Consider the following 20,633-nt stretch of genomic DNA (forward strand, 5'->3'; position numbering starts at 1 on the left):
AGAAGTTTTGTCTTTCTATTCGTTCGGAATCGGAACACGGTTCGGGAATTTTCCATCTCCCCTCGGTAGTCTTTGAAGTAGCCGAATCACTCCAAGATTTGCACGTCGAAAAATTCACGTTGGACCAAAAGTCTTTCGAAAGAACAATACTCTCTAAGCATCTGAAAGAACTTCATCTCCAAAACGTCTACATTAACGACAAGGATTTGCAGAAGATAATCTCAAGTTGTCCGTTGATCGAAACTGCGTCTCTCGAATCGTGCAAGGGGTTACAAAACATTAAGGTTAATAGTAGTCTCCGCAATCTCAAGAAATTTTCTTTCTATAAGATGCCCTTCACAGAAGACGAACGTTGTAGGGTCGAAATATATCCCCCGTCGTCGTCTATTCAAACCATCTGTATTACTAACGGTGATCTCAAGTTCCACGAAGGAGCGGATTTTTGCAATCTCGAATATTTATATCTGCGCCGTGTGACAACATCGTGGGACCACTTGTCGTGGTGTAAATTCCCAAGCCTCGAATTGTTGGACATTCAGAATTGCGACGGACTAAATGAATCGCGGATATTTATCGACGCACCGAGGATACGCTATTTTAATTATTGGGGAGACTTTATCCGATCTATCTCTTTTGCAACAACTACGCCCGGAAGGCGGTATTCTAACATACGCGTGACGTATATGCCTCCAGACGATGCGTCTGCGTGGTTCTTCAAGCTAAATGAATTGCTCAAGTCGTTAAGCCAATTCGTAATTTGTCTGAGTATTTATCAATATTCCATGAACGATGGGGACGTAATTCGAGAAAACGTTAATTTGTTGCAAGGCATTAACGGTTGTAATAAACCAGTTGCGGTGGAGAGCTTGTGCTTGGATTGTCAGTTATTTTCCTTTTCATCTCTTTTTATAGGAAGAATAGAATAGAAGAAAGAGAGAAATAATAATAAGTAAAAGAATAGAAACCCCCATTGTGTTATGGGTTGATTACATGGAATATATATAGAGAAATATTGCAAGGTAATAGAGTTTGACTAGGTAACTAAATACTAACTAATCTAGGTAACTCAATCATACTAGAATCCTAATATTACAAGAGTTCTATAATATAATATTCTCTAACACGCCCCCGCAGTCGAAACGTGACGAACGTGAAGACTGGACAATCACTTGCTAGCACGCTCCCGCAGTCGGAACGAATAAACTTCAAAACGAATAAATTTCAAACGTGGAGACTGGAAACTTCAAACGTGAAGACTGGACAGAAACCGCGAAACACATCGCTAGAGAATTCCTCTGTGGAAATATCTGTCCAATTGATAAAAAAAAATAATAATAATAACGGGTGAGAGAAAAATAAGAATTTTTTTTTTTTTTTTTTTTTTTTTTTTTTTTTTTTTTTTTTTTTAATCGAGATAGAGAGAAGAGATGAGAGAGGGGTCGCCGGCCATGGAGAAGAAGAGAGGCAGCGGCTAGGTTTTAGGCCATGGATAAGAAGAAGAAGAAGAAAAAGAAGAGAAGATACACCACCGAGAGAGGGAGAAAATTCGGTTTGGTGGTCGCCGGCCATTGAGAAGAAGAGAAGCGGCGGCTAGGTTTTAGGCCATGGAGAAGAAGAAGAAGAAGAAGAAGAAGAAGAAAGAAAAAGATAGAGAAGCACCACCGGGGGAGGGAGAAAATTCGGGTGGTGTTCATAAAAAGATAGATAGAAAAGAAAAAAAATAAAGAAAAATATTAGAGTACCACCACCGGGGGAGGGAGAAAATTGGGTGGTCACCGCCATGGAGAAGAAAGGCGGCTAGGTTTTCACCGCCATGGAGAAGAAAGGCGGCTAGGTTAAAAAACCTAAACCTGGAGCTCTGATACCATATAGGAAGAATAGAATAGAAGAAAGAGAGAAATAATCTATACTATCTATAAAAGGATGAATATGATTGGGGTTTCTTCCATTTTTTGGATGTCCAAAAATGCCCCTAGGTAATTAAGTTAGTAAAAAAATTTAGTAACATAAAAATAATAAATTGATACATCTGCGCGTAGTGCATCCACAAATGAATGGGTGCATGATCAATGTCGTGAGTAACCGATTCCACTTATACAGGGGAATGAGCAAAAGAATTTGAAGAGTTGGGAGAATAAATAATAAAATATACTCTTTAAATGCTGGTTTCCTACTATAAAACACATCATATGTGGAGTGGAAAAAAGTGCAATTCTCCACTTTCACATTTCGGTGAACTAATATTCATATTTGTTCTATAAGTGCTTTTTTCAATAGTTAGTAATTAAATTTACAATTCATTTGTTTTTCAATTTTTTGTTGTAGATTAAAAAAAACTGGCATCCATCACAAAGAAAAATTTAGCATTGAAATAAACCGGCAACTTCTCTACAAGATGTGCATCAAGAGCTACATGTCGGAATTTTCAGGTTTAAGAAGTTATTTTGTTTTAGAGTGTTTCATAATATCGAATTTCCTAGAAATTTTGATTCTTTTTTTCTTCTTATTTAAGTTGAATGATTTTTTAGTTTTACGAAGTGATTTTGTTCTACTGTACTTCGTAATATTGGATTTCTTAGAAATGATAGGTTTTTTGTTCTTATTTTGGTTGAAATTTTTATTGGACTTCCCAATAACTTCAAAGAAACTTTCGTTGAGAAAACACTTCGAAGAATAATTAAAAGATGAAAAAATGTACATTTTATTTAGAATATTTAATCATTTACAATTACTTTGGCCAGAGGATAAGTTCTCACCATATCAGTGAACCATAATTTAATTTCATTGAAGCATTTCACTTATGATTCAAAAAGTTGTATTCTTATAAAAAGAATAATCTTATAAACGTGAAGTCTAAGTTAAAAATTTAATTAAAAAAAGAATATGACAGAATATGTATAGGCATTACAATCCATGAAAATGTAAAGACATTTACAATGTGCATTTAATTTAATTATATATCGATGTTAATGATGGATATTGTGTGTATATGTGTATAATTTGGAAAAATATTTGATCTACAAGATGTAATAGGATTGATTTTAACAAAAAAAAAAAAATGTTATATATAATATGTTATATGAAATATAAGAGTATTTTAGGGAAAATTACGAAAAACCCCCTGAAATAAGGTATAATTATGAAAATTGCCCTCCTATTTATGAAATTACGAAAATCCCCCTAAGGTATGTTGTTGTCTTGCGTAGACCTCCTACAGGATTACTTTTGGCGGAATTTTTTTTATTCTATTGAATGTTCCTCTGAAAATGCAATTTTTGCCCTTGAACATGTGTGATTGCTATTCATATATATAATGTAATCGTAAGCATATTAATTACTTAGGGGTAAATTGTAATGTATTTAAAAAAATGTTGTTATTTATAATTTTAAAATTATTATGTACTTCTTCGTTTTACAATTATTAAAAACGGAAAATGCATATAAGAATAAAAATATCTTGTAATATTTCAATATATATATATATATATATATATATATATATATATAGAGAGAGAGAGAGAGAGAGAGAGAGAGAGAGAGAGAGAGAGAGTGTATATAAAAAAAGAACTAAAAATTTATTTGTTTTGTAATTTTTTTGTTTCCATTTTTTTAACTTTTTATTCAATAAAATTGATTTTAAATATTTTGTAAATATTCTCGTATTTCTTATTTTCTACTACAAATATTTTCATTATATTAATTAAAATTTTAATATTATTTTAATTTTAAACAAACCAGTGAAGGAGAGAACTTGTACAAGCATCTCGAATAATTCGCCGGTTTTGAAAATCATCTTTCTCAAAGGTTGGTGGCGCTATTCGCTAGACGAGATGTAAGGCTTGTGCGCGGTGGACTCTGCCTATGAGGGGAGTGTGTCCGTCGCATTCTTCGACGATGGTTGAGTGTATGGATAGTTTGGTGGCTTAAGAGCCAAAAATGAAAAATTCGTGGTGACGGCGGGTTTAAAGCTTGAATAAGGAAATAGAATTAAGATTTCTGTTTTACTTCTTTCTTCGGGTGAATTGCATTTTGCACTCCAAAAACGATAAGGGTTGGCGTTTTGCAATCTTAGATTTTGGAATTGGCAAAATACACCTTCAAATTAAATATATCATGACAAAATGCACCTTACAATTGTTTATTATGAGATTTTAGCCAAAATATGAATATATCATGATATTTAATAATTAAGAGTTTCATTATTTTTAACAAAAATTATGAGAATTCAACTTAGGACAAACAAAAGCTTATTTCATACAAACAATATTAAAACAACATAAAATGTGAGGTTAGAATATAACTAGAAAACTAATCAATTATTTAGATTTAAAAAATAGAATAAATCACATGAAATATGTAAGAAGAATTGTTAACAATGTAGATGTTTTTTGGAGCATAAATCACAACCTTTTGAATTACTTTAAAGAAATATCATTGTATAAAAAAGTTAATTTTTTTAGTTCATATATAATTTCAATTTTGATACGAAAAACGTAACTAACAAAAATAAATCATTATTTCTTCCTTTGTGTTTCATTTATAATATAACAAAATAAAAATTTAAAAATATAAAGTACCAAAAAAAAAAACCACCAAGAAAGAATATATTTGTATGCTAAAATATCGTGATATATTGACATTTTGATTAAAATATCACAAGAGATAGGTGTAGGGTGTATTTTGCCATGTGATATGCAATTTGATGGTGCAATTGGCCAATTTCAATTTTTAAGTGTGCAAAGTGCCAATCCATGTTATTTTAGGGTGTAAAACGCAATTGACCCCCTTTCTTCCAAGAGATATTAGAGTAATTGTGAATATATTATTTTTTTCGTGAAACGTAACACAATAGGGAAAATTTTTAAGACGACAACTTACCTCGGGGAAATTTTCAACACTGCGCAAACATGGGGGGTTTTACGTAGTTAGACCTTACTTCAAGGGAGTTATCGTAATTTACCTTTTTCTAAATAACCGAAGGGTAAAATGAACAAAACACATCTTTGTGAATTAAAACGGACAAATACTGGTTAGAGAGCGATTTTCGTTATTATGCAAACATGAGGGGATTTTCTTAATCAGACCTTATCCCTGGGGTTTTCTCGTAATTTGTCCAAGTATTTTATGTTAATAAGATTAATCGATTACTGCCCTAATTTGTTTTTAAATGGTGGAATCATTAACGAAATGCTAACATATACTCCCTCCTTCCCCAATTAATTGTCATATTTATAAATCATTTTATAGATAGTATAGATATACATATTGATCACATATATCATAGACAATATTGTGAAAACAAATAAATTAATACGAGACGTGCAACGCACGTCCACCTTTCTAGTAATAAGTAAAAGAATAGAAACCCCCATTGTGTTATGGGTTGATTACATGGAATATATATAGAGAAATATTGCAAGGTAATAGAGTTTGACTAGGTAACTAAATACTAACTAATCTAGGTAACTCAATCATACTAGAATCCTAATATTACAAGAGTTCTATAATATAATATTCTCTAACACTTTTAAATGGTGCGTTTAGTATTTGTCGTCCAAGAATCATCGACGCGTTGTTCTTCCGAGGGAAGATGGATCACATTGAGTGTGTGTGGAAGATTCTATCGGAGAGAGAAAGTGGAGACAGAGACGATGATCAATTAAGACGGTCGTGGTTGCAAGATTTGGAGGAAGTGAGCATCGAAGTTGAGGACAAGAATCGAGAAGGATGGCATCCGATAACTCCGTCAGATTTGCCAAACTATCAAGAAACCAAATTTAATGATATTCGCTTCGTATTGAAATGGAGAGAATTACGTTTAGTGAGATCCTTGATGGAAACCGAGAAAGTGGAAGATTTGGTGGAGATAAGGATCGAAACTCCTCTTGATAGCACAACGTCATTAGAATCGGCCATGGAATCCGCATTCATAAGTTGGAATTGTAGACGAATCACTTTTGCACTCTGTATAGTCTTCTTTTTTTTTTTTTTGCTTTTTTCGTTTTTTGTTTTCCGTTTTTCGTTTTTGGTTTTATCTATCTATTGAGTTAGGGCGAGGTCTGGAATATTTTTTAGCAGCACAGTGGGTAGCGGGTAGGATCTCTTTATTTTTGTTGGTTTCACACTCGATTTCTTGAATATTAAAGGCACGTCGACGTGGAAAATCTTGTACACGAGCATGGATATTTTCGGCGTTGTTTTTCTTTTTTGTCGATTTATTCAAATGTTGTAATCCTGCAAATTGCATGTCATGTTACAACAGTTAAGCCTCTTTGGGACTTAATATTTGATGTATAGTATAATGACCAAAAGTGTAATCTACTCGCCTTATAAAATTTGGTATAACCAATTAATTAATTGCAGAGTTCTTTTAAAAAAAATAAAAATAAAGAAATACATAATAATTGAAATCATATATACTTTACTAGTTGCTAAAAAAAATCCCTAAGTATATTTTTTGTTGTTTTACCTTATGTCATGCCTAAAATCACAACGGTGCAGTGACCTACATAAAATTTTACACAAGGGTATTATTTGTCACATTTTTTTGTAACAGGGACCTAATTGCTAATTAAGTTTATCACACGGGTGTGTTTTGCAATTAACTCAACTTAAGAATATCAAGATGGGATATGCCAACCGCAAAAGAAGGAAATCAATATTCTAAGTGAAACTTGCACCAAAAGGCGAAATCGCTCACCCCAGGGCTCCATCCCCTGGTCCGACAAGTATTTGATGGAGGAATGTAAATTATGGTAACTCAACGGCCCGTTAGGTAGCAGACTCGGATTTGGTGCCCACAAGGAACCAACCCTCATTACAATTGAAACTCTCACTTGTCGTCGTCTAAATTTCCAACTCTCGAACGCTTGCATGTTTCCTGATATGTCTAATTGGGCCAACCCAATGGGCCTACAATTTCTTTACCTAATGAGCCACGAACCCAATATTTAAGACCACTATCACCTAGACCTAATCACCTTCAATTAAGATTTGGGCCCAACAATCTCAACTAAGCTATAAATAAAGGTTTGAACTCATTCCTTAAGGTACGTCCTATTATCTGAGTAATACTACCCACTGTATCCTCTGGACTATTTCTACTATCCGCACGTCTGACTTGAGCGTCGGAGGGGTTTCCGCCGGATCAAACCTCGACCTAGTTTACGTGTTCTATGATCGCAGGTATCTCAAGGTCATCAAGCTCGTGAGCCAGTGATCCACTCTGCTTTTCCAGCTCATCTTACTTCAACTATCTAAGGTGATCTGACTCTAGCTCCATCATTTCCTATTGTGGACACAAAGGAACCCATATAATTATTGATGCTCCAAGCATACTCAGTTTCCAATATCAATGAGACTTTGTCCCATCCATCTCTTTTGTGATTTCTTGAAATTAAATTGCAAGTTTATCTTTTTACGACGAAAGGTGTGTGAGTGACTTTTTTTAATGCCGAAAAAGTCCTTGTGTTAAAAATTTTAGCAATAACCCCTTGTGTTGTATACACTTCCCCTTACTCCAAAAAATTATTTTGTTGAGCCCTTGCATCTCCCCAACCACCGAACCCCTAAATTTGGTGCGATGAAAAAGCTCCAAACCGAACGAATTTTGTCGGAGAAATTGTTGGAGTGGTGGGGCGGAAGGGGGATATGATTGAAGGCTTGAAGCGGAGGCTGAGGATATGGAGGTAGGTGAGGCCTGAGAGGGTGTTCTCCAGAAAGAGAATAGCGGCTCAGCTATGTTCAGTGTATTTCTAGCAAAAAATCAAATTGGTCCCTGACTTAAGGAAGAAGAGGGTCTTTTTGAAAAAGGAAGGGACTTAATTGAAAATTTTATTTTGGGGATTATTTACCAAATTTCTAATTTAAAAGGTATTCTAGTATTTTTCGAGTCAAAAAACCATACCCTAATCGCATTTGTGGCGAGCGTATCGCATGATCAACTTGCAGGAACTTTGTTGGCTTTAACTAACTTTTATAGGGGGGTCTCTGCTAATTTTTCTTTTTATGACAATTAAAGAGGGATAATTACATTTTTCATCCTTATACTTTACCACTTATTCGTTTTTCGTCCCTAAAAAAGTTGGAGTGACATTATTCGTCCCTAAACATGCCATTTTTTAGCAGTTTCCGTCCTGCCGTTAATTATTGCTGTTACTTTGGATGTAAATCTGACGTGAACCTGAAAATCTTAATATATGCTGCTGACATGGACGATTAATCCACGTGGCCACTCACATGTATGCTGCTGTTGATATGCTTCGTGAAACCAACTCATATTAACTCAAATTACCCATGCATTGGCACCAAACAAGACTCGTATTTAAACTTTGCTAGAGGGAACGAGCCACCATGCACATTCCATTTCAACTTTGCAAACGAGCCACCACCATGCAAGAGACTCATTCCCACCTATTCAAGAGGAAAACTGCAGAATTGAATGTAAAGGATACAATTGTTGTATGAATAATATTTATTTTGACATTGAAATAACCTTTTGCAATTTGTGTGCATACACACACTTTAGAATTAATGAATATAGAAGACATGCAACTAGATTTAATATTTTTTTTCTATTCAATATTATTAGACACGATTGAAGATTGCATCAATCAAAAACAGGTTTAAATAATATAGGATTAATATTTCCTACACCGGCCATGACATTTTTTTTTGTTTAAATGAGTAGTTAACGTCAATTGGGTTTTCGTCCAATATGGAGATAATGACTAATAAGGTTAGGCAATCTAAATTAAAGATTACAAAATTGCAAATCGTGCAAATCCTCAATATGTAACAAAACAAAGATTTCTTGTTGAGTAGCTTAACATATTATAAATTCCATTCAAAAAATCCAAATTTATTAATTAACATCTTCTCTTCGAAGAAAAAACATCATTCAAAATATAAATTGCGTTGCATCAGATTTTTGTATGATGGAAAAAATTGTCTTTTGGGGATTATTGAGGCTATTTACGAGTCCAAAGAGGTGTGGTATTGAAGAAATTGGCCATTTGGAAAAGAAGGCTTATGATCTAAAGAAGATGCAATCTGAAATTGAAGAGAAGGGTTGACTCTTACGTATCATGTGCGAAGCACATGTTATTTTCCGTCCAAACTAACCAGCCAAATTGACGGAGGGACGAAAATAGCAGAAAAATGGCATGTTTAGGGATGAATAATGTCACTCCAACTTGTTTAAGGACGAAAAACGAATAAGTGGTAAAGTATAGGGACGAAAAGTATAATTATCCCCAATTAAAGATTACACAGGGGTTGTTAGTGCTAAAAGCTCTTAAATAAATTAGGCCATCCATGATTACGTCGATATCGCTATTAAATGATATTTAATTCCTTTTCGTGCATAAGATTGTACGTGTTTGCCAGAAATTGACTTTCCTAGTTTATATATAATCGCCAAGACGGCTGATCATAATTTTTTTTATTTTTTCTGCGGACTATTTTGAGTTTCCATTTTAATTATATAAAAGTACTCTAACTCTAGTTTGTTGTTTAAACTATTTTTCTCCAAACAAATAAGCTTGTTTGATGTTTTTACCGTCGTTTTTAGCTTTGCACAAATATTAAGAATCTCAAAATATGTGTCTTGATTTTTGGAAAAACACATTAGAAAGACTAAAATAATTTTGATCATTTAATGATATGATAAAAGAGAGAGAGTTAATACTTAAAGTTGAATTAATAAAGTTAAAACAGTAAAAAATGCATTTAGTGCAATATCTGAAATCTAAAGTGACAGATCATTAGTTACAAGACTTACTATTCTTACAAGTCTCTCTCTCTCTCTCTCTCTCTTTCTCTATCTCTCTCTCTCACACACACTCACACGATCAGTATTAGGGGAGGAAATCGATTTCCACCAATTTCGATTCCAAATTTTCTCATTTTTCAACAATATTTTTCGTTCTGAATTCCAAATTAATTTTTTTGATGTTTTTTTTTAGATCGTAATTGGAATATATAGATATGGGGAGATTCCGATTTCGTATCCAGTTTTAATTTGCGAAAATTTTGGCTATAGGGGCTAGTTCAATGTAGATTTAACGAGGGCATACATTTTTCCGCCAAATCGAGCCGTACAACTTCGACTCCGGTGAAATATAAGGGTGGTCGTATGGCTCGAAATAGGTTCGAACAAGGCAGACGTTTTCCGGACCAACCAGACGGCACCACTTTGATTGCGGCGAGATGTTATGCATGAACACCGAAGTGCGGCGAGACTTTCAGACTTTGGGTTTTGCTGCAAATGCTTAGTGTTTTTTTATTTCCCTTTTTTCTCTTTTTTAGTATTTCTTTTATAAGGGTAATTTGGTCGATTCACGTAAGTCAATAATAAATTTCAAAATAAGGGTTGGTGTGCTTTGAAAAACACAACATAGGGAACTTCTTGCTAATTGTTTTTAATAGATAGCATTTTTTGGCAATAGAGAAAACACAGGGGAGGTCTGTGCTATTAGCTCGTTTATCCTGCCCAAGTTAACACAAAAATGAGACGGTTGAGGAAAATTATAAAAAAAACTAGTTATTTGAAGACCAATTTTATACCAAGAAAAATTGAAGGACCAAAATCGAAAGAGATGTATAATATAAGTACCAAAATAGTAATTATACTCTAAATATGGGATCTACTTTAAATAATAAGAATCCTAAAAGAAGGAAGTTTATAAATATGAGCTAATTGCAAATATCACACCACTGTGTTATCTCTAATTGTCAAATACCTCCCTATGAAGAAAAAGCTCACCAACAGCCCCTTGTGTTATCATTTTCAAAGCACACTGCACCCTTTGTGATTTTAGACTTTGACTGAAGATAAAGTTACAAAAATACCCTATGGGGTTTTCAGCAATTAATAAAGCATATTATAATTTTATAGATATTATATATTTTTTTTATTTTGTAAATATTAAAAATAAAAAAATATATTTAAACCAGAATAAAATATATATTGTAACATTAAAAGTTTTTATACGTTTTTTATTTATTTTTCTACATTCTATATTAAATAAAGAAAAGAAAAGAAAAAAAAAAAGAAAAAGGAAAGAGCTTCTTCTCCGGAATCCCCGCCCTCCCACCCAACTCACAGGCCACAGCAGATCCCGCCCTCCCACCCAGCTCACAGGCAACATCACTCATCAACCATTTGTCCATTCGGCCGCCGCTTCTGCTTCGCCGCTGCTCACCACCATCGCACCCCTCCACCACCACCACCATCTTCTCCAAATCCGCCACCCACATCGTCTTTGAAATTTTAGTTTCCACCAATAAACTTTACGCGTGCCTCAAACCTTACCACAATCTCCAATTTTGACAGCGGTGGCGGCGATAAGGCGAGCAAGAGAGAGAAAAGAACAAAAAGATGCAATTTTTTGACCGCCAAACTCATCGCCGTCGAGAGAAATCGTTTGGAGATGTTGTAGATAGGCCGTTGTTGTAATTGGGGCTATGATTAGTCGCGGGTTGTGCTGATTCGGGTCTGATATGTGGATTGCAGAAGAGGAGGTGATGGTGTTGAACTTGGGGTTGGGGTTGGGGTTTTGGGGTTGGGGATCGGGAAGAAGACAATGATTTTTTTTTTCTTTTCTTTTATTATTTTTTTTTTAATGACATATAATATTTGCCACATTATTATTTTGAATTCTGAAAATTACAATTTGGTCCTATAAATTTAGGTTATTCATAATTTAACCAACAAGGTTATTTTTTATTTTATAAAAGGGTATTTATGACATTTCACCCTAAAAATACTTTTAAAAATCGCACAATGCGCGAGTGAGTGACACGATTTGCCTCTAGGGGTCTCGATGCTCTGACTTTGATAACACAAGGGGGTGTTGGTGAGTTTTTTTTTCACAGAGAGTATTTAACAATTAGAGATAACACAGGGGTGGTATTTGCAATTAGCTCTTATAAATATACTACAAGCCGCAAGGAAGGAAATCAATATTGTAATTCTAGCTCTCATAGAGTTGTAAGTACTTGAAACTAATCGTGATATATGTAAGTTGAACCCATCTTTTATTAATTGACGAAAATTAATTTAGGGTTTATTAGATTCCAAATCCATGGACAGAATATCCGAGTTGCCACAAGAGATCTTACAGCAAATATTGTATTTCCTCTCCCAAGAAGATGCTGTCCGAACATCTGTCTTTTCGAAATCATGGCGTAATATTTGGTGTACTCGCCCCAATCTCGATTTTTCAGACGCAACCTTCAAAGGTAGCAAACAAGATTTCGTAACCCTTGTGGACAAGAATTTACAGCTGTACTCCGATCAAAGGATGTGCGTAGAGGAGTTTGGTCTTTGCATATCGTTAGATGAATCCGATCGCGAATCGGTTTTCCTTCTCGAAAATTGGATCCGAGCACTCACTAATATGGGTACGAAGAAAATTTGTCTTTCTATTCGTTCGGAATCGGAACATGATTCGGGATTTTTCCATCTCCCCTCTGTCGTCTTTGAAGTAGCCGAATCACTCCAAGATTTGCACGTCGAAAAATTCACGTCGGACCAAAAGTCTTTCGAAAGAGCAATACTCTCTAAGCATCTGAAAGAACTTCATCTCCAAAACGTCTACATTAGCGACAAGGATTTTCAGCGGATAATCTCGAGTTGTCCTCTCGTCGAAACTGCGTCTCTCAAATGGTGCAAGGGGTTACAAAACATTAAGGTTAATAATTGTCTTCGTAACCTCAAGGAATTTTCTTTTTATCAGACGCCCTTCACAGAAGACGAACGTTGCAGCATCGAAATAAATCCCCCGTCGTCGTCTATTCAAACCATCTATATTAATAACGGTGATCTCAAGTTCCACAAAGGAGCGGATTTTCGTAACCTAGAATATTTATATCTGCGCCGTGTGACAACATCGTCGGACCACTTATCGTGGTGTAAATTCCCAAGCCTCCAGTTGTTGGACATTGACTGTTGCGACGGACTGAAAGAATCGCGGATTTTTATCGACGCACCGAGGATACGTAAGTTTTATTACTGGGGAGACTTTATCCCATCTATCTCGTTTGCAACAACTACGCCCGGAAGGCGGTATTCGAACATATGCTTGAGGTATATGCATTCGGATGATGCGACTACGTGGTTCTTCAAGCTAAATGAATTGCTCAAGTCGTTAAGCCAATTCGTAATTTCTCTGAGTATTTATCAATATTCCATGAACGATGGCGACGTAATTCGAGAAAACGTTAATTTGTTACAAGGCATTAACGGTTGTAATAAACAAGTTGTGGTGGAGCGATTGTGCTTGGATTGTCATTTATTTTACTTTTCATCTCTTTTAAATGGTGCGTTTAGTATTTGTCGTCCAAGAATCATCGATGCATTGTTCTTCCGAGGGAAGATGGATCACATTGAGTGTGTGTGGAAGATTCTATCGGAGAGAGAAAGTGGAGACAAAGACGATGATCAATTAAGACGGTTGTGGTTGCGAGACTTGGAGGAAGTGATCATCGAAATTATGGAGAAGAATCGAAAAGGATGGCATCCGATAACTCCATCAGATTTTCCAAACTTTCGAGAAACCGAATTTAATGATCTTCGCTTCGTATTGAAATGGAGAGAATTACATTTAGTGAGATCCTTGAAAGAAACCGAGAAAGTGGGGATAAGGATCGAAACTCCTCTTGATAGGACAACGTCGTTAGAATCGCCCCTGGAATCTGCATTCTGTCGAGATGAAGTGGAGCTTCGGAGTCCAGTTCCAATATTCATAAGTTGGAATTATAGACGAATCACTTTCGCATTATTTTTAGTCTTTCTTTTTTTGCTTTTTTCGTTTTTCGTTTTATCTATCTATTGAGTTAGGACGAGTTATGAAATATCGCTTTTAGCAGCACAGTGGGTACTGGGTAGGCTCTCTTTATTTTTGTTGGTTTCACACTCGATTTCTTGTATTAAAGTGCACGTCGACGTGGAAAATCTTATACACACGTGCATGGGTATTTTCGACCTTTTTTTTTTATTCTTTTTCGGCTTATAAAATTTGGTATTCTGTACTAGTTGCTAAAAAAAACCCCCAAGCATTTTTGTTGTTTCACCTTATGCCAGTGCCTAAAATCACAACGGTGCAGTGAGCTACATAAAATTTTACACAAGGGTATTATTTGTCACATATTTTTGTAACAGGAGGACCTAATTGCCAATTAAGTTTTTCGCTCAGGTGTTTTTTGCAATTAACTCAACTTAGAATATCAAGATGGAATCCGCCAACCGCAAAAGAAGGAAATCAATATTCTAATTGAAACTGTGTGTCTCGAGGGATGTGTAAGGTTAAAACAATTTTATTTTATTTTATTTTATTTTTTAACGAAGTAACCCGCAGCTAAGTATATAGGTGCACTATGTGTAACTTCACCAAGGAGCGTTGTAGCATCGAAATGTATCCCCGTCTCTTGAAACCGTCGAAATTGGTCACGGTAATCTTAGGTTCCACGGAGATTTATCTCTGTGCGGTGTGATATCGTCGTTGTGCTACTTGTCGTCGTGTAAATTTCCAAGTCTCGAACGCTTGCACGTTTGCTATTGTGTTGGACACAAAGGAACCCAGATAATTATTGATGCTCCAAGCATACTCAGTTTCCAATATCAAGGAAACTTTGTTCCATCCATCTCTTTTGTGATTTCTTGAAATTAAATTGCAAGTTTAACATTTTACGACGAAAGGTGTGTGAGGGATTTTTTTAATTGCCGAAAAAGTCCTATGTTAAAAATATTAGCAATAACCCCCATGTGTTGTGTTTTGCAAAACATACTTCCCCTTGCTCCAAAATTATTTGTTTCAGCCCCCGCATCTCCCCGACCACCAAACCCCTAAATTTGGTGCGATGAAAAAGCTCCAAAATATGGGCGGAAAAGCTCCAAACCAAAACCGAATTTTGTCTGAGAAAATGTTGCAGTGGTGGGGCGGAAGGGGATATATGATTGAAGGCTTGAAGCGGAGGCTGAGGGTATGGAGGGAGGTGAGCTCGGAGAGGGTGCTCGCCGGAAGGAGAGTCGCGGCTCAGCTATGTTCAGTGTATTTCTAGAAAAAAATCAAATTAGTCCTTACTTAAGGAAGAAGAGGGCCTTTTTGAAAATGGAAGGAACTAAATCGAAAATGTAGAAAATTTTATTTTGGGGATTATTTACGAAATTTCTAATTTAAAAGGTATTCCAGTATTTTCAAGTCAAAAAATCAAATCACAATCGCATTTGTGGCGGGCGTATCGTACGATCAACTTGCAGGCACCTTATTGGTTTTGACTAAATTTTATAGGGGGTCTCTGCTAATTTTTTAATACAAAAACGTTTATGACAATTAGAGATCACACAAGGGGTGTTAGTGCTAAAAACTCTAAAATAAATTAGGCCATCCATGATTACGTCGATATCACTAATAAATGATAAATAATTCCTTTTCGTGCATAAGATTGTACGCATTTGCCAGAAATTGACTTTCCTAGTTTATATATAATCGCCAAGACGGCTGATCATAATTTTTTTTATTTTTTCTGCGGACTATTTTGAGTTTCCATTTTAATTATATAAAAGTACTCTAACTGTAGTTTGTTGTTTAAACTATTTTTCTCCAAACAAATAAGCTTGTTTGATGTTTTTACCGTCGTTTTTAGCTTTGCACAAATATTAAGAATCTCAAAATATGTGTCTTGATTTTTGAAAAAACGCATTAGAAAAACTAAAATAACTTTGATCATTTAATGATGTTATAATATAGAGAGAGAGTTAATGCAATATTTGAAATCTAAAGCGACAGATAATATAGAACAAAATATTTTTTAAAAAAGAAAGTTATTATAGAACAGAACGAGTATGATAAATAAAGCTTGACGACAAATTAGGAAGCGCGGGTAGAAAAATTAGAGCAGAACAAATTTGTCATTTACTCTATCAGGCTGGAAAATCATCATATAATTTGTTTTACTCTTTGTACTTTAATGGATGGACAATGTGTAGTGTAGTATTTTATGCAAATAAATAAATAAATAGCTGTCCAAGAAACGTTAATTAATCATTCCATAACTATTGTCTCTAGCTTCCTATATATGTATCTACAATACATAGGTTTGGATTATCTATATGTAGAGAGAAGCAAATAGTACTATTTGTTTGTAAAGTTTAAGATTATATAGTTACGTACTAATTAATCAGAAAATGTCTCATATTAATTCTCAGTACGATGATGTTGGATCTGATAAATATGGTACAAAGTTTCCGAAAACATCATTGACAGCAAGAGTAGTGACCTTGGTTTCTCTCATAGTTTCTGCTGCTGTTCTCAAGACTAACACTGTCAGCTTTGATGATGTTACTTTCCTTAGTTACAAGACTTTCCACTCTTACAAGTAACTCTCTCTCTCTCTCTCTCTCTCTCTCTCTAATCAGTACTATGGGTGGAAATCGGAACCAATTTCCGCCAATTTCAATTACAAATTTTCTCATTTTTGAACAATATTTTTCGTTCTTAATTCCAAATTTTTTTCGATCGTAATTGGAATATATAGATATGAGATTCCGATTTTAATCTGCGAAAATATTTTTTTTGTCCAAATATTGACTTATAATATCAATATTATGTATTTTAAATTTAGGACAAATTGCACTTCACCCCCGAGAAAATTTAAAAATTCGAACTTTCCCCCCTAGAAATTATAAAAAGAGATATTCCGCCTTGCAAAATATATTTTTGTTGCATTTTGGCCCAAAGTCAAACTTCCAACGTATTTTTACAAGAATTGACAAAACTCCATCCACTCAAACGGGATTAGCGTCATTTCAGGGTATATATACTACTTCTGTCATACCCAACCAAAATTCTCATTCATATAACCCGCGTATTACACATTATAATTGAAAAATTAGGGTTCTTCGTCTCTCCCAAAATTACAAATTATTTGAATTGAAACCATACATTACATGTGTCCAATTTTGTGTTCCTTCTCTCATGATTCTTTTACCCTTGTGACTGGAACATCGGGATAGATTTCCGATTTTTGATTATTTTTTAATGGAATAGGAATTAGTTTTCCACTTTCGAAAAAAAATGCATGTTGATTCCGATCTGATTTGTCCGACTTCCACCCCTAATCAATATTCATATGTATTTTCGATTTTCAGGTACACATTTTATGTGACAATATTTGGGATTGTGTATACTTTACTGCAACTACCATCGGCGATATACTACATGAAGCAAAAGACACACCTCATAAGTAGCTTTGGCTACCTCAAGTTTAACTTCTACGCAGACAAGGTAAGTATATCTCAATTTAACGACTACACTACTAGTAGAAAATTTGATTTTTACTACGATTTTTTTTGCTACGGTAAAAAAACCGTAATAAAAGGTACTTTTTACTACGGATCAATTTTGAAGTCGTAGTAAATACTAGGATTTACCGTAGCAAAAAAAGTATTTGGTACGGCCCTTTACCGTAGCAAAGTTTTTGTCACGCCTGTATATGCTACGGGGAAAATTCGTAGCAAATGCATAGCAAAAGCCTTTTTACTACGAATTTATACCTTTTGCTATGGTTAATGGTCGTAGTAAAAAACCATTTTTCTACTAGTGCTAATTAATAACAATATAATAAAACATAACTAACTAACGATCGAGCGCTACGTTTTTTTTAGATAGTTGTGTTTCTGCTAGCAACGGGAGCCGGAGCAGCATTTGGGTTGACGATGGATCTGAAGAAATTGGATAGTAACGGAAATGATTCGAAAGTGCAGGACTTTCTGACGATAGCATATATTCCGTCAGCGTTTCTTCTCATCGGAGGAATTGCAGCAGGAATATCTTCTATTCATTCTTCACTAGCTCTTACAAAGACTAATTAATAGTCATGATTAAGAACCCTAAGAAGAAAACGAAAAAAAAAACACAAATATATATTTGCTACCTTGAGGATTTTTTTAAAGTTTTCTAAAGCCCTTTTTTTCTTTTTCAAATCTTATTTGATCACATGTTGTATTTTGATGGTGCACATGATGTATTTTGATGGTGGACCGTGACTTATAATCAGTGTTAATTTATGTGGAATTGTAAGAATAGTATATGTTACGTTATTAACTATCCCGTGATGCGTAACGGCGTTACGAATTACGAGTTCTTTGAGAAATTTTGATGGAAAAAAGTGAGGACGATAAACACCTTCTTTGCAAAGTGCACCTATATGATTGGTTGCGGGTTGCTTCGTTACCAAAAAATCAAGCAATTGCAATTATCTTCAATGTCTATTGCTAAGAATTCTTCCTCCATTACTGCAGCCACCACCCCTCAAATCAATCCGGACCCACAAAATCTCTTGTTAATTACTATCAATCTCTCGAATATTACAAAACTCACTTCCACCAATTATCTCACATGGAGTATACAACTCCGTTCGCTTCTCGAAGGTGTGATACGATCTCTTTGCATCGTTAGAATTTCTACGTAGAAGTTGCAAGAAATAATCAAGAAAACTATATATTATTCCATAACGATACCAGCATGGTACCAAGTTTGTTTATTTATGCACGATCTAAGGGAACCGCATATGGCTGCTCTGAAGCGTACCATGCGCTATATTCGTGGAACTCTCGACCATGGTCTCGTCATTTCTCCTACTCTATAATTATATATATCCCTCGTCGCTTACTTCGACGCCGATCGGGGTTGAATATCCGATACTCGCCGATCAACTTCGGGCTATGACATCTTCCTCGACAATCAACCTCATGATCTCTTGGTCTTCTAAACGGTAGATCACTGCTTCTCGGTCTAGTGTGAAGGCTGAATATCGAATTGTCGCAAATACCGTCGCCGAAACAACATGGTTACACAATCTTCTTTTCGAGTTGCTCTGCCCTCCTCCAAAAGCCACCATCATATATTGTGACAACATGAGCGTTGTCTAGCTATCCAGCAATTCCATTTAACATTCTCGAACCAAACATATGTGGAAATTGATATCCACTTTCTTCGTGATAATGTTGTTTTGGGACACATTCGGGTCTTACATGTCCCATCCGCCTATCACTTTGCCGATATCTTCACTAATGGACTCCCGGCTCAGCTATTTCGAGAGTTTATCTCTATTCTTCACGTCCTCTTCATTTTTTCGACAATTGAAGTGAATTAGCGGACTATATATATCTTGTAATATTGGAATGTGCCCTCCAATTTTATTCTTCGTATAGATACATCCACCACGTAAATGTCAATAAAATAATCTCAAATCAAATTTGTCCTTGTAGCTTTTTACAAAGGAAACGGCAATAAAGTTCTAAAAACAAAAGGGACGGGAAACGGCAATGAAAAAAACTCATCCTCAACCTTAATGATCATGTGTAGTATCGGCAATTCCAAAGATTATTTTTTAAGATATGCATTGTCTCAACTTTTATAATTAAAAACAATGCAAACAAAGTAGTTTTTTCAGGGTTAATTGCACTAATTAAATAGGTGAGTTGTACATTTTTAAATGAATATTAAAATATTAAGCTTAAGATATTAATATTTCCAATACGCCGTCTCATATGCAGGCGAATTACATTTGAAGTCTTACACTTGAAATATTTGAAACGGGTGGCTATGGGATTCGAATTCAGGAATTTTTCATTTGGCCTCTAATACCATATTGAATGCCACAAGAGCTTAAATTGTTATTGAAATATATCATTTAATATTAATATATACAGTAATATCTACTATTAGAGTTGCTCTAATTCAACGTATTAAAAATACGTTGAATATCGACGTACGACATTAAAAATATCGACGTATTATTAATTAATGTTAGCAGTCTAATGTCGGTTCAGTTAAGGGTTATGTGCTTAAAAAAATACATTATACGAGGGATTTTGCTAAAATTAGTGGATTCTTTTAGCAATTCGATATTACAGGAGTATTAAAACCAATAAACTCTTACTAATTACTAACATACATTACCGACTCTCACTAGGAGAATTGGTACATAGCATCTACTATTACATTAGAGTCTAGAGTTCGAATCATGGTCCCCTCCACGATATATCAGTTCTGACTATAAGCGAGAGAGGCGGTCGCCTCGGGCCCTTTTTTTGAAAAATTTAGGGACCCCAGATAGTGTTTTCTACTGTTTATATATATGCTAGGCATAATATTAAATGATATTTAAAATTTATAAATAATTAAACAATTTGAATAACTATAGATATATCATTTTACATAGTTTAAGTATTTCTTGAAATTTTTTACACTTATTCTAGCATTTGATGTGAATGAAAGGTCTAAGATCAATTACAATTAGTTAGATATTGAGTTCTTCTGTCAAATTTTTATAACTTTTTTTCCAGCAATCTTTGCATTTTTTAATATCTTAAAAGAGTTTTGACAATTTTTTTTTTTTTTGGCAAGTTGAAATATACTATATTTTATTTTATTATATTTAAACAAAGGTTACATATATTTACTTGTTCAATAATATTTTTATACTATTTTCACAATAAACTTCGGGACTCTGCTCCGAACCCCATAAACTTTTATTTTACATTAACTTCGTCAATATTTTAGTCATATTTTTTCCAAAATTCTTAACTGCTAATCAAAAAATCTTGTGCAGTCGTGTTCGTTAGA

At 34.6% G+C, this 20,633-nt stretch overlaps 1 protein-coding gene across 1 annotated transcript; it reads left to right on the forward strand.

Moving 5' to 3' along the window:
* The first annotated feature begins 16,131 nt into the window (after positions 1-16,131).
* Positions 16,132-17,943, forward strand: LOC105966001 (CASP-like protein PIMP1). The gene is made up of 3 exons (XM_012990544.2): positions 16,132-16,380; positions 17,153-17,288; positions 17,669-17,943. The coding sequence occupies exons 1-3, from the start codon at positions 16,190-16,192 to the stop codon at positions 17,873-17,875; spliced, it is 534 nt and encodes a 177-aa protein (XP_012845998.2). The 5' UTR covers positions 16,132-16,189; the 3' UTR covers positions 17,876-17,943.
* Positions 17,944-20,633: the final 2,690 nt, after the last annotated feature.

This window comes from Erythranthe guttata, chromosome 5, assembly GCF_056151865.1.
Source record: "Erythranthe guttata isolate IM_541 chromosome 5, IM_541, whole genome shotgun sequence".
NCBI lineage: Eukaryota > Viridiplantae > Streptophyta > Magnoliopsida > Lamiales > Phrymaceae > Erythranthe > Erythranthe guttata.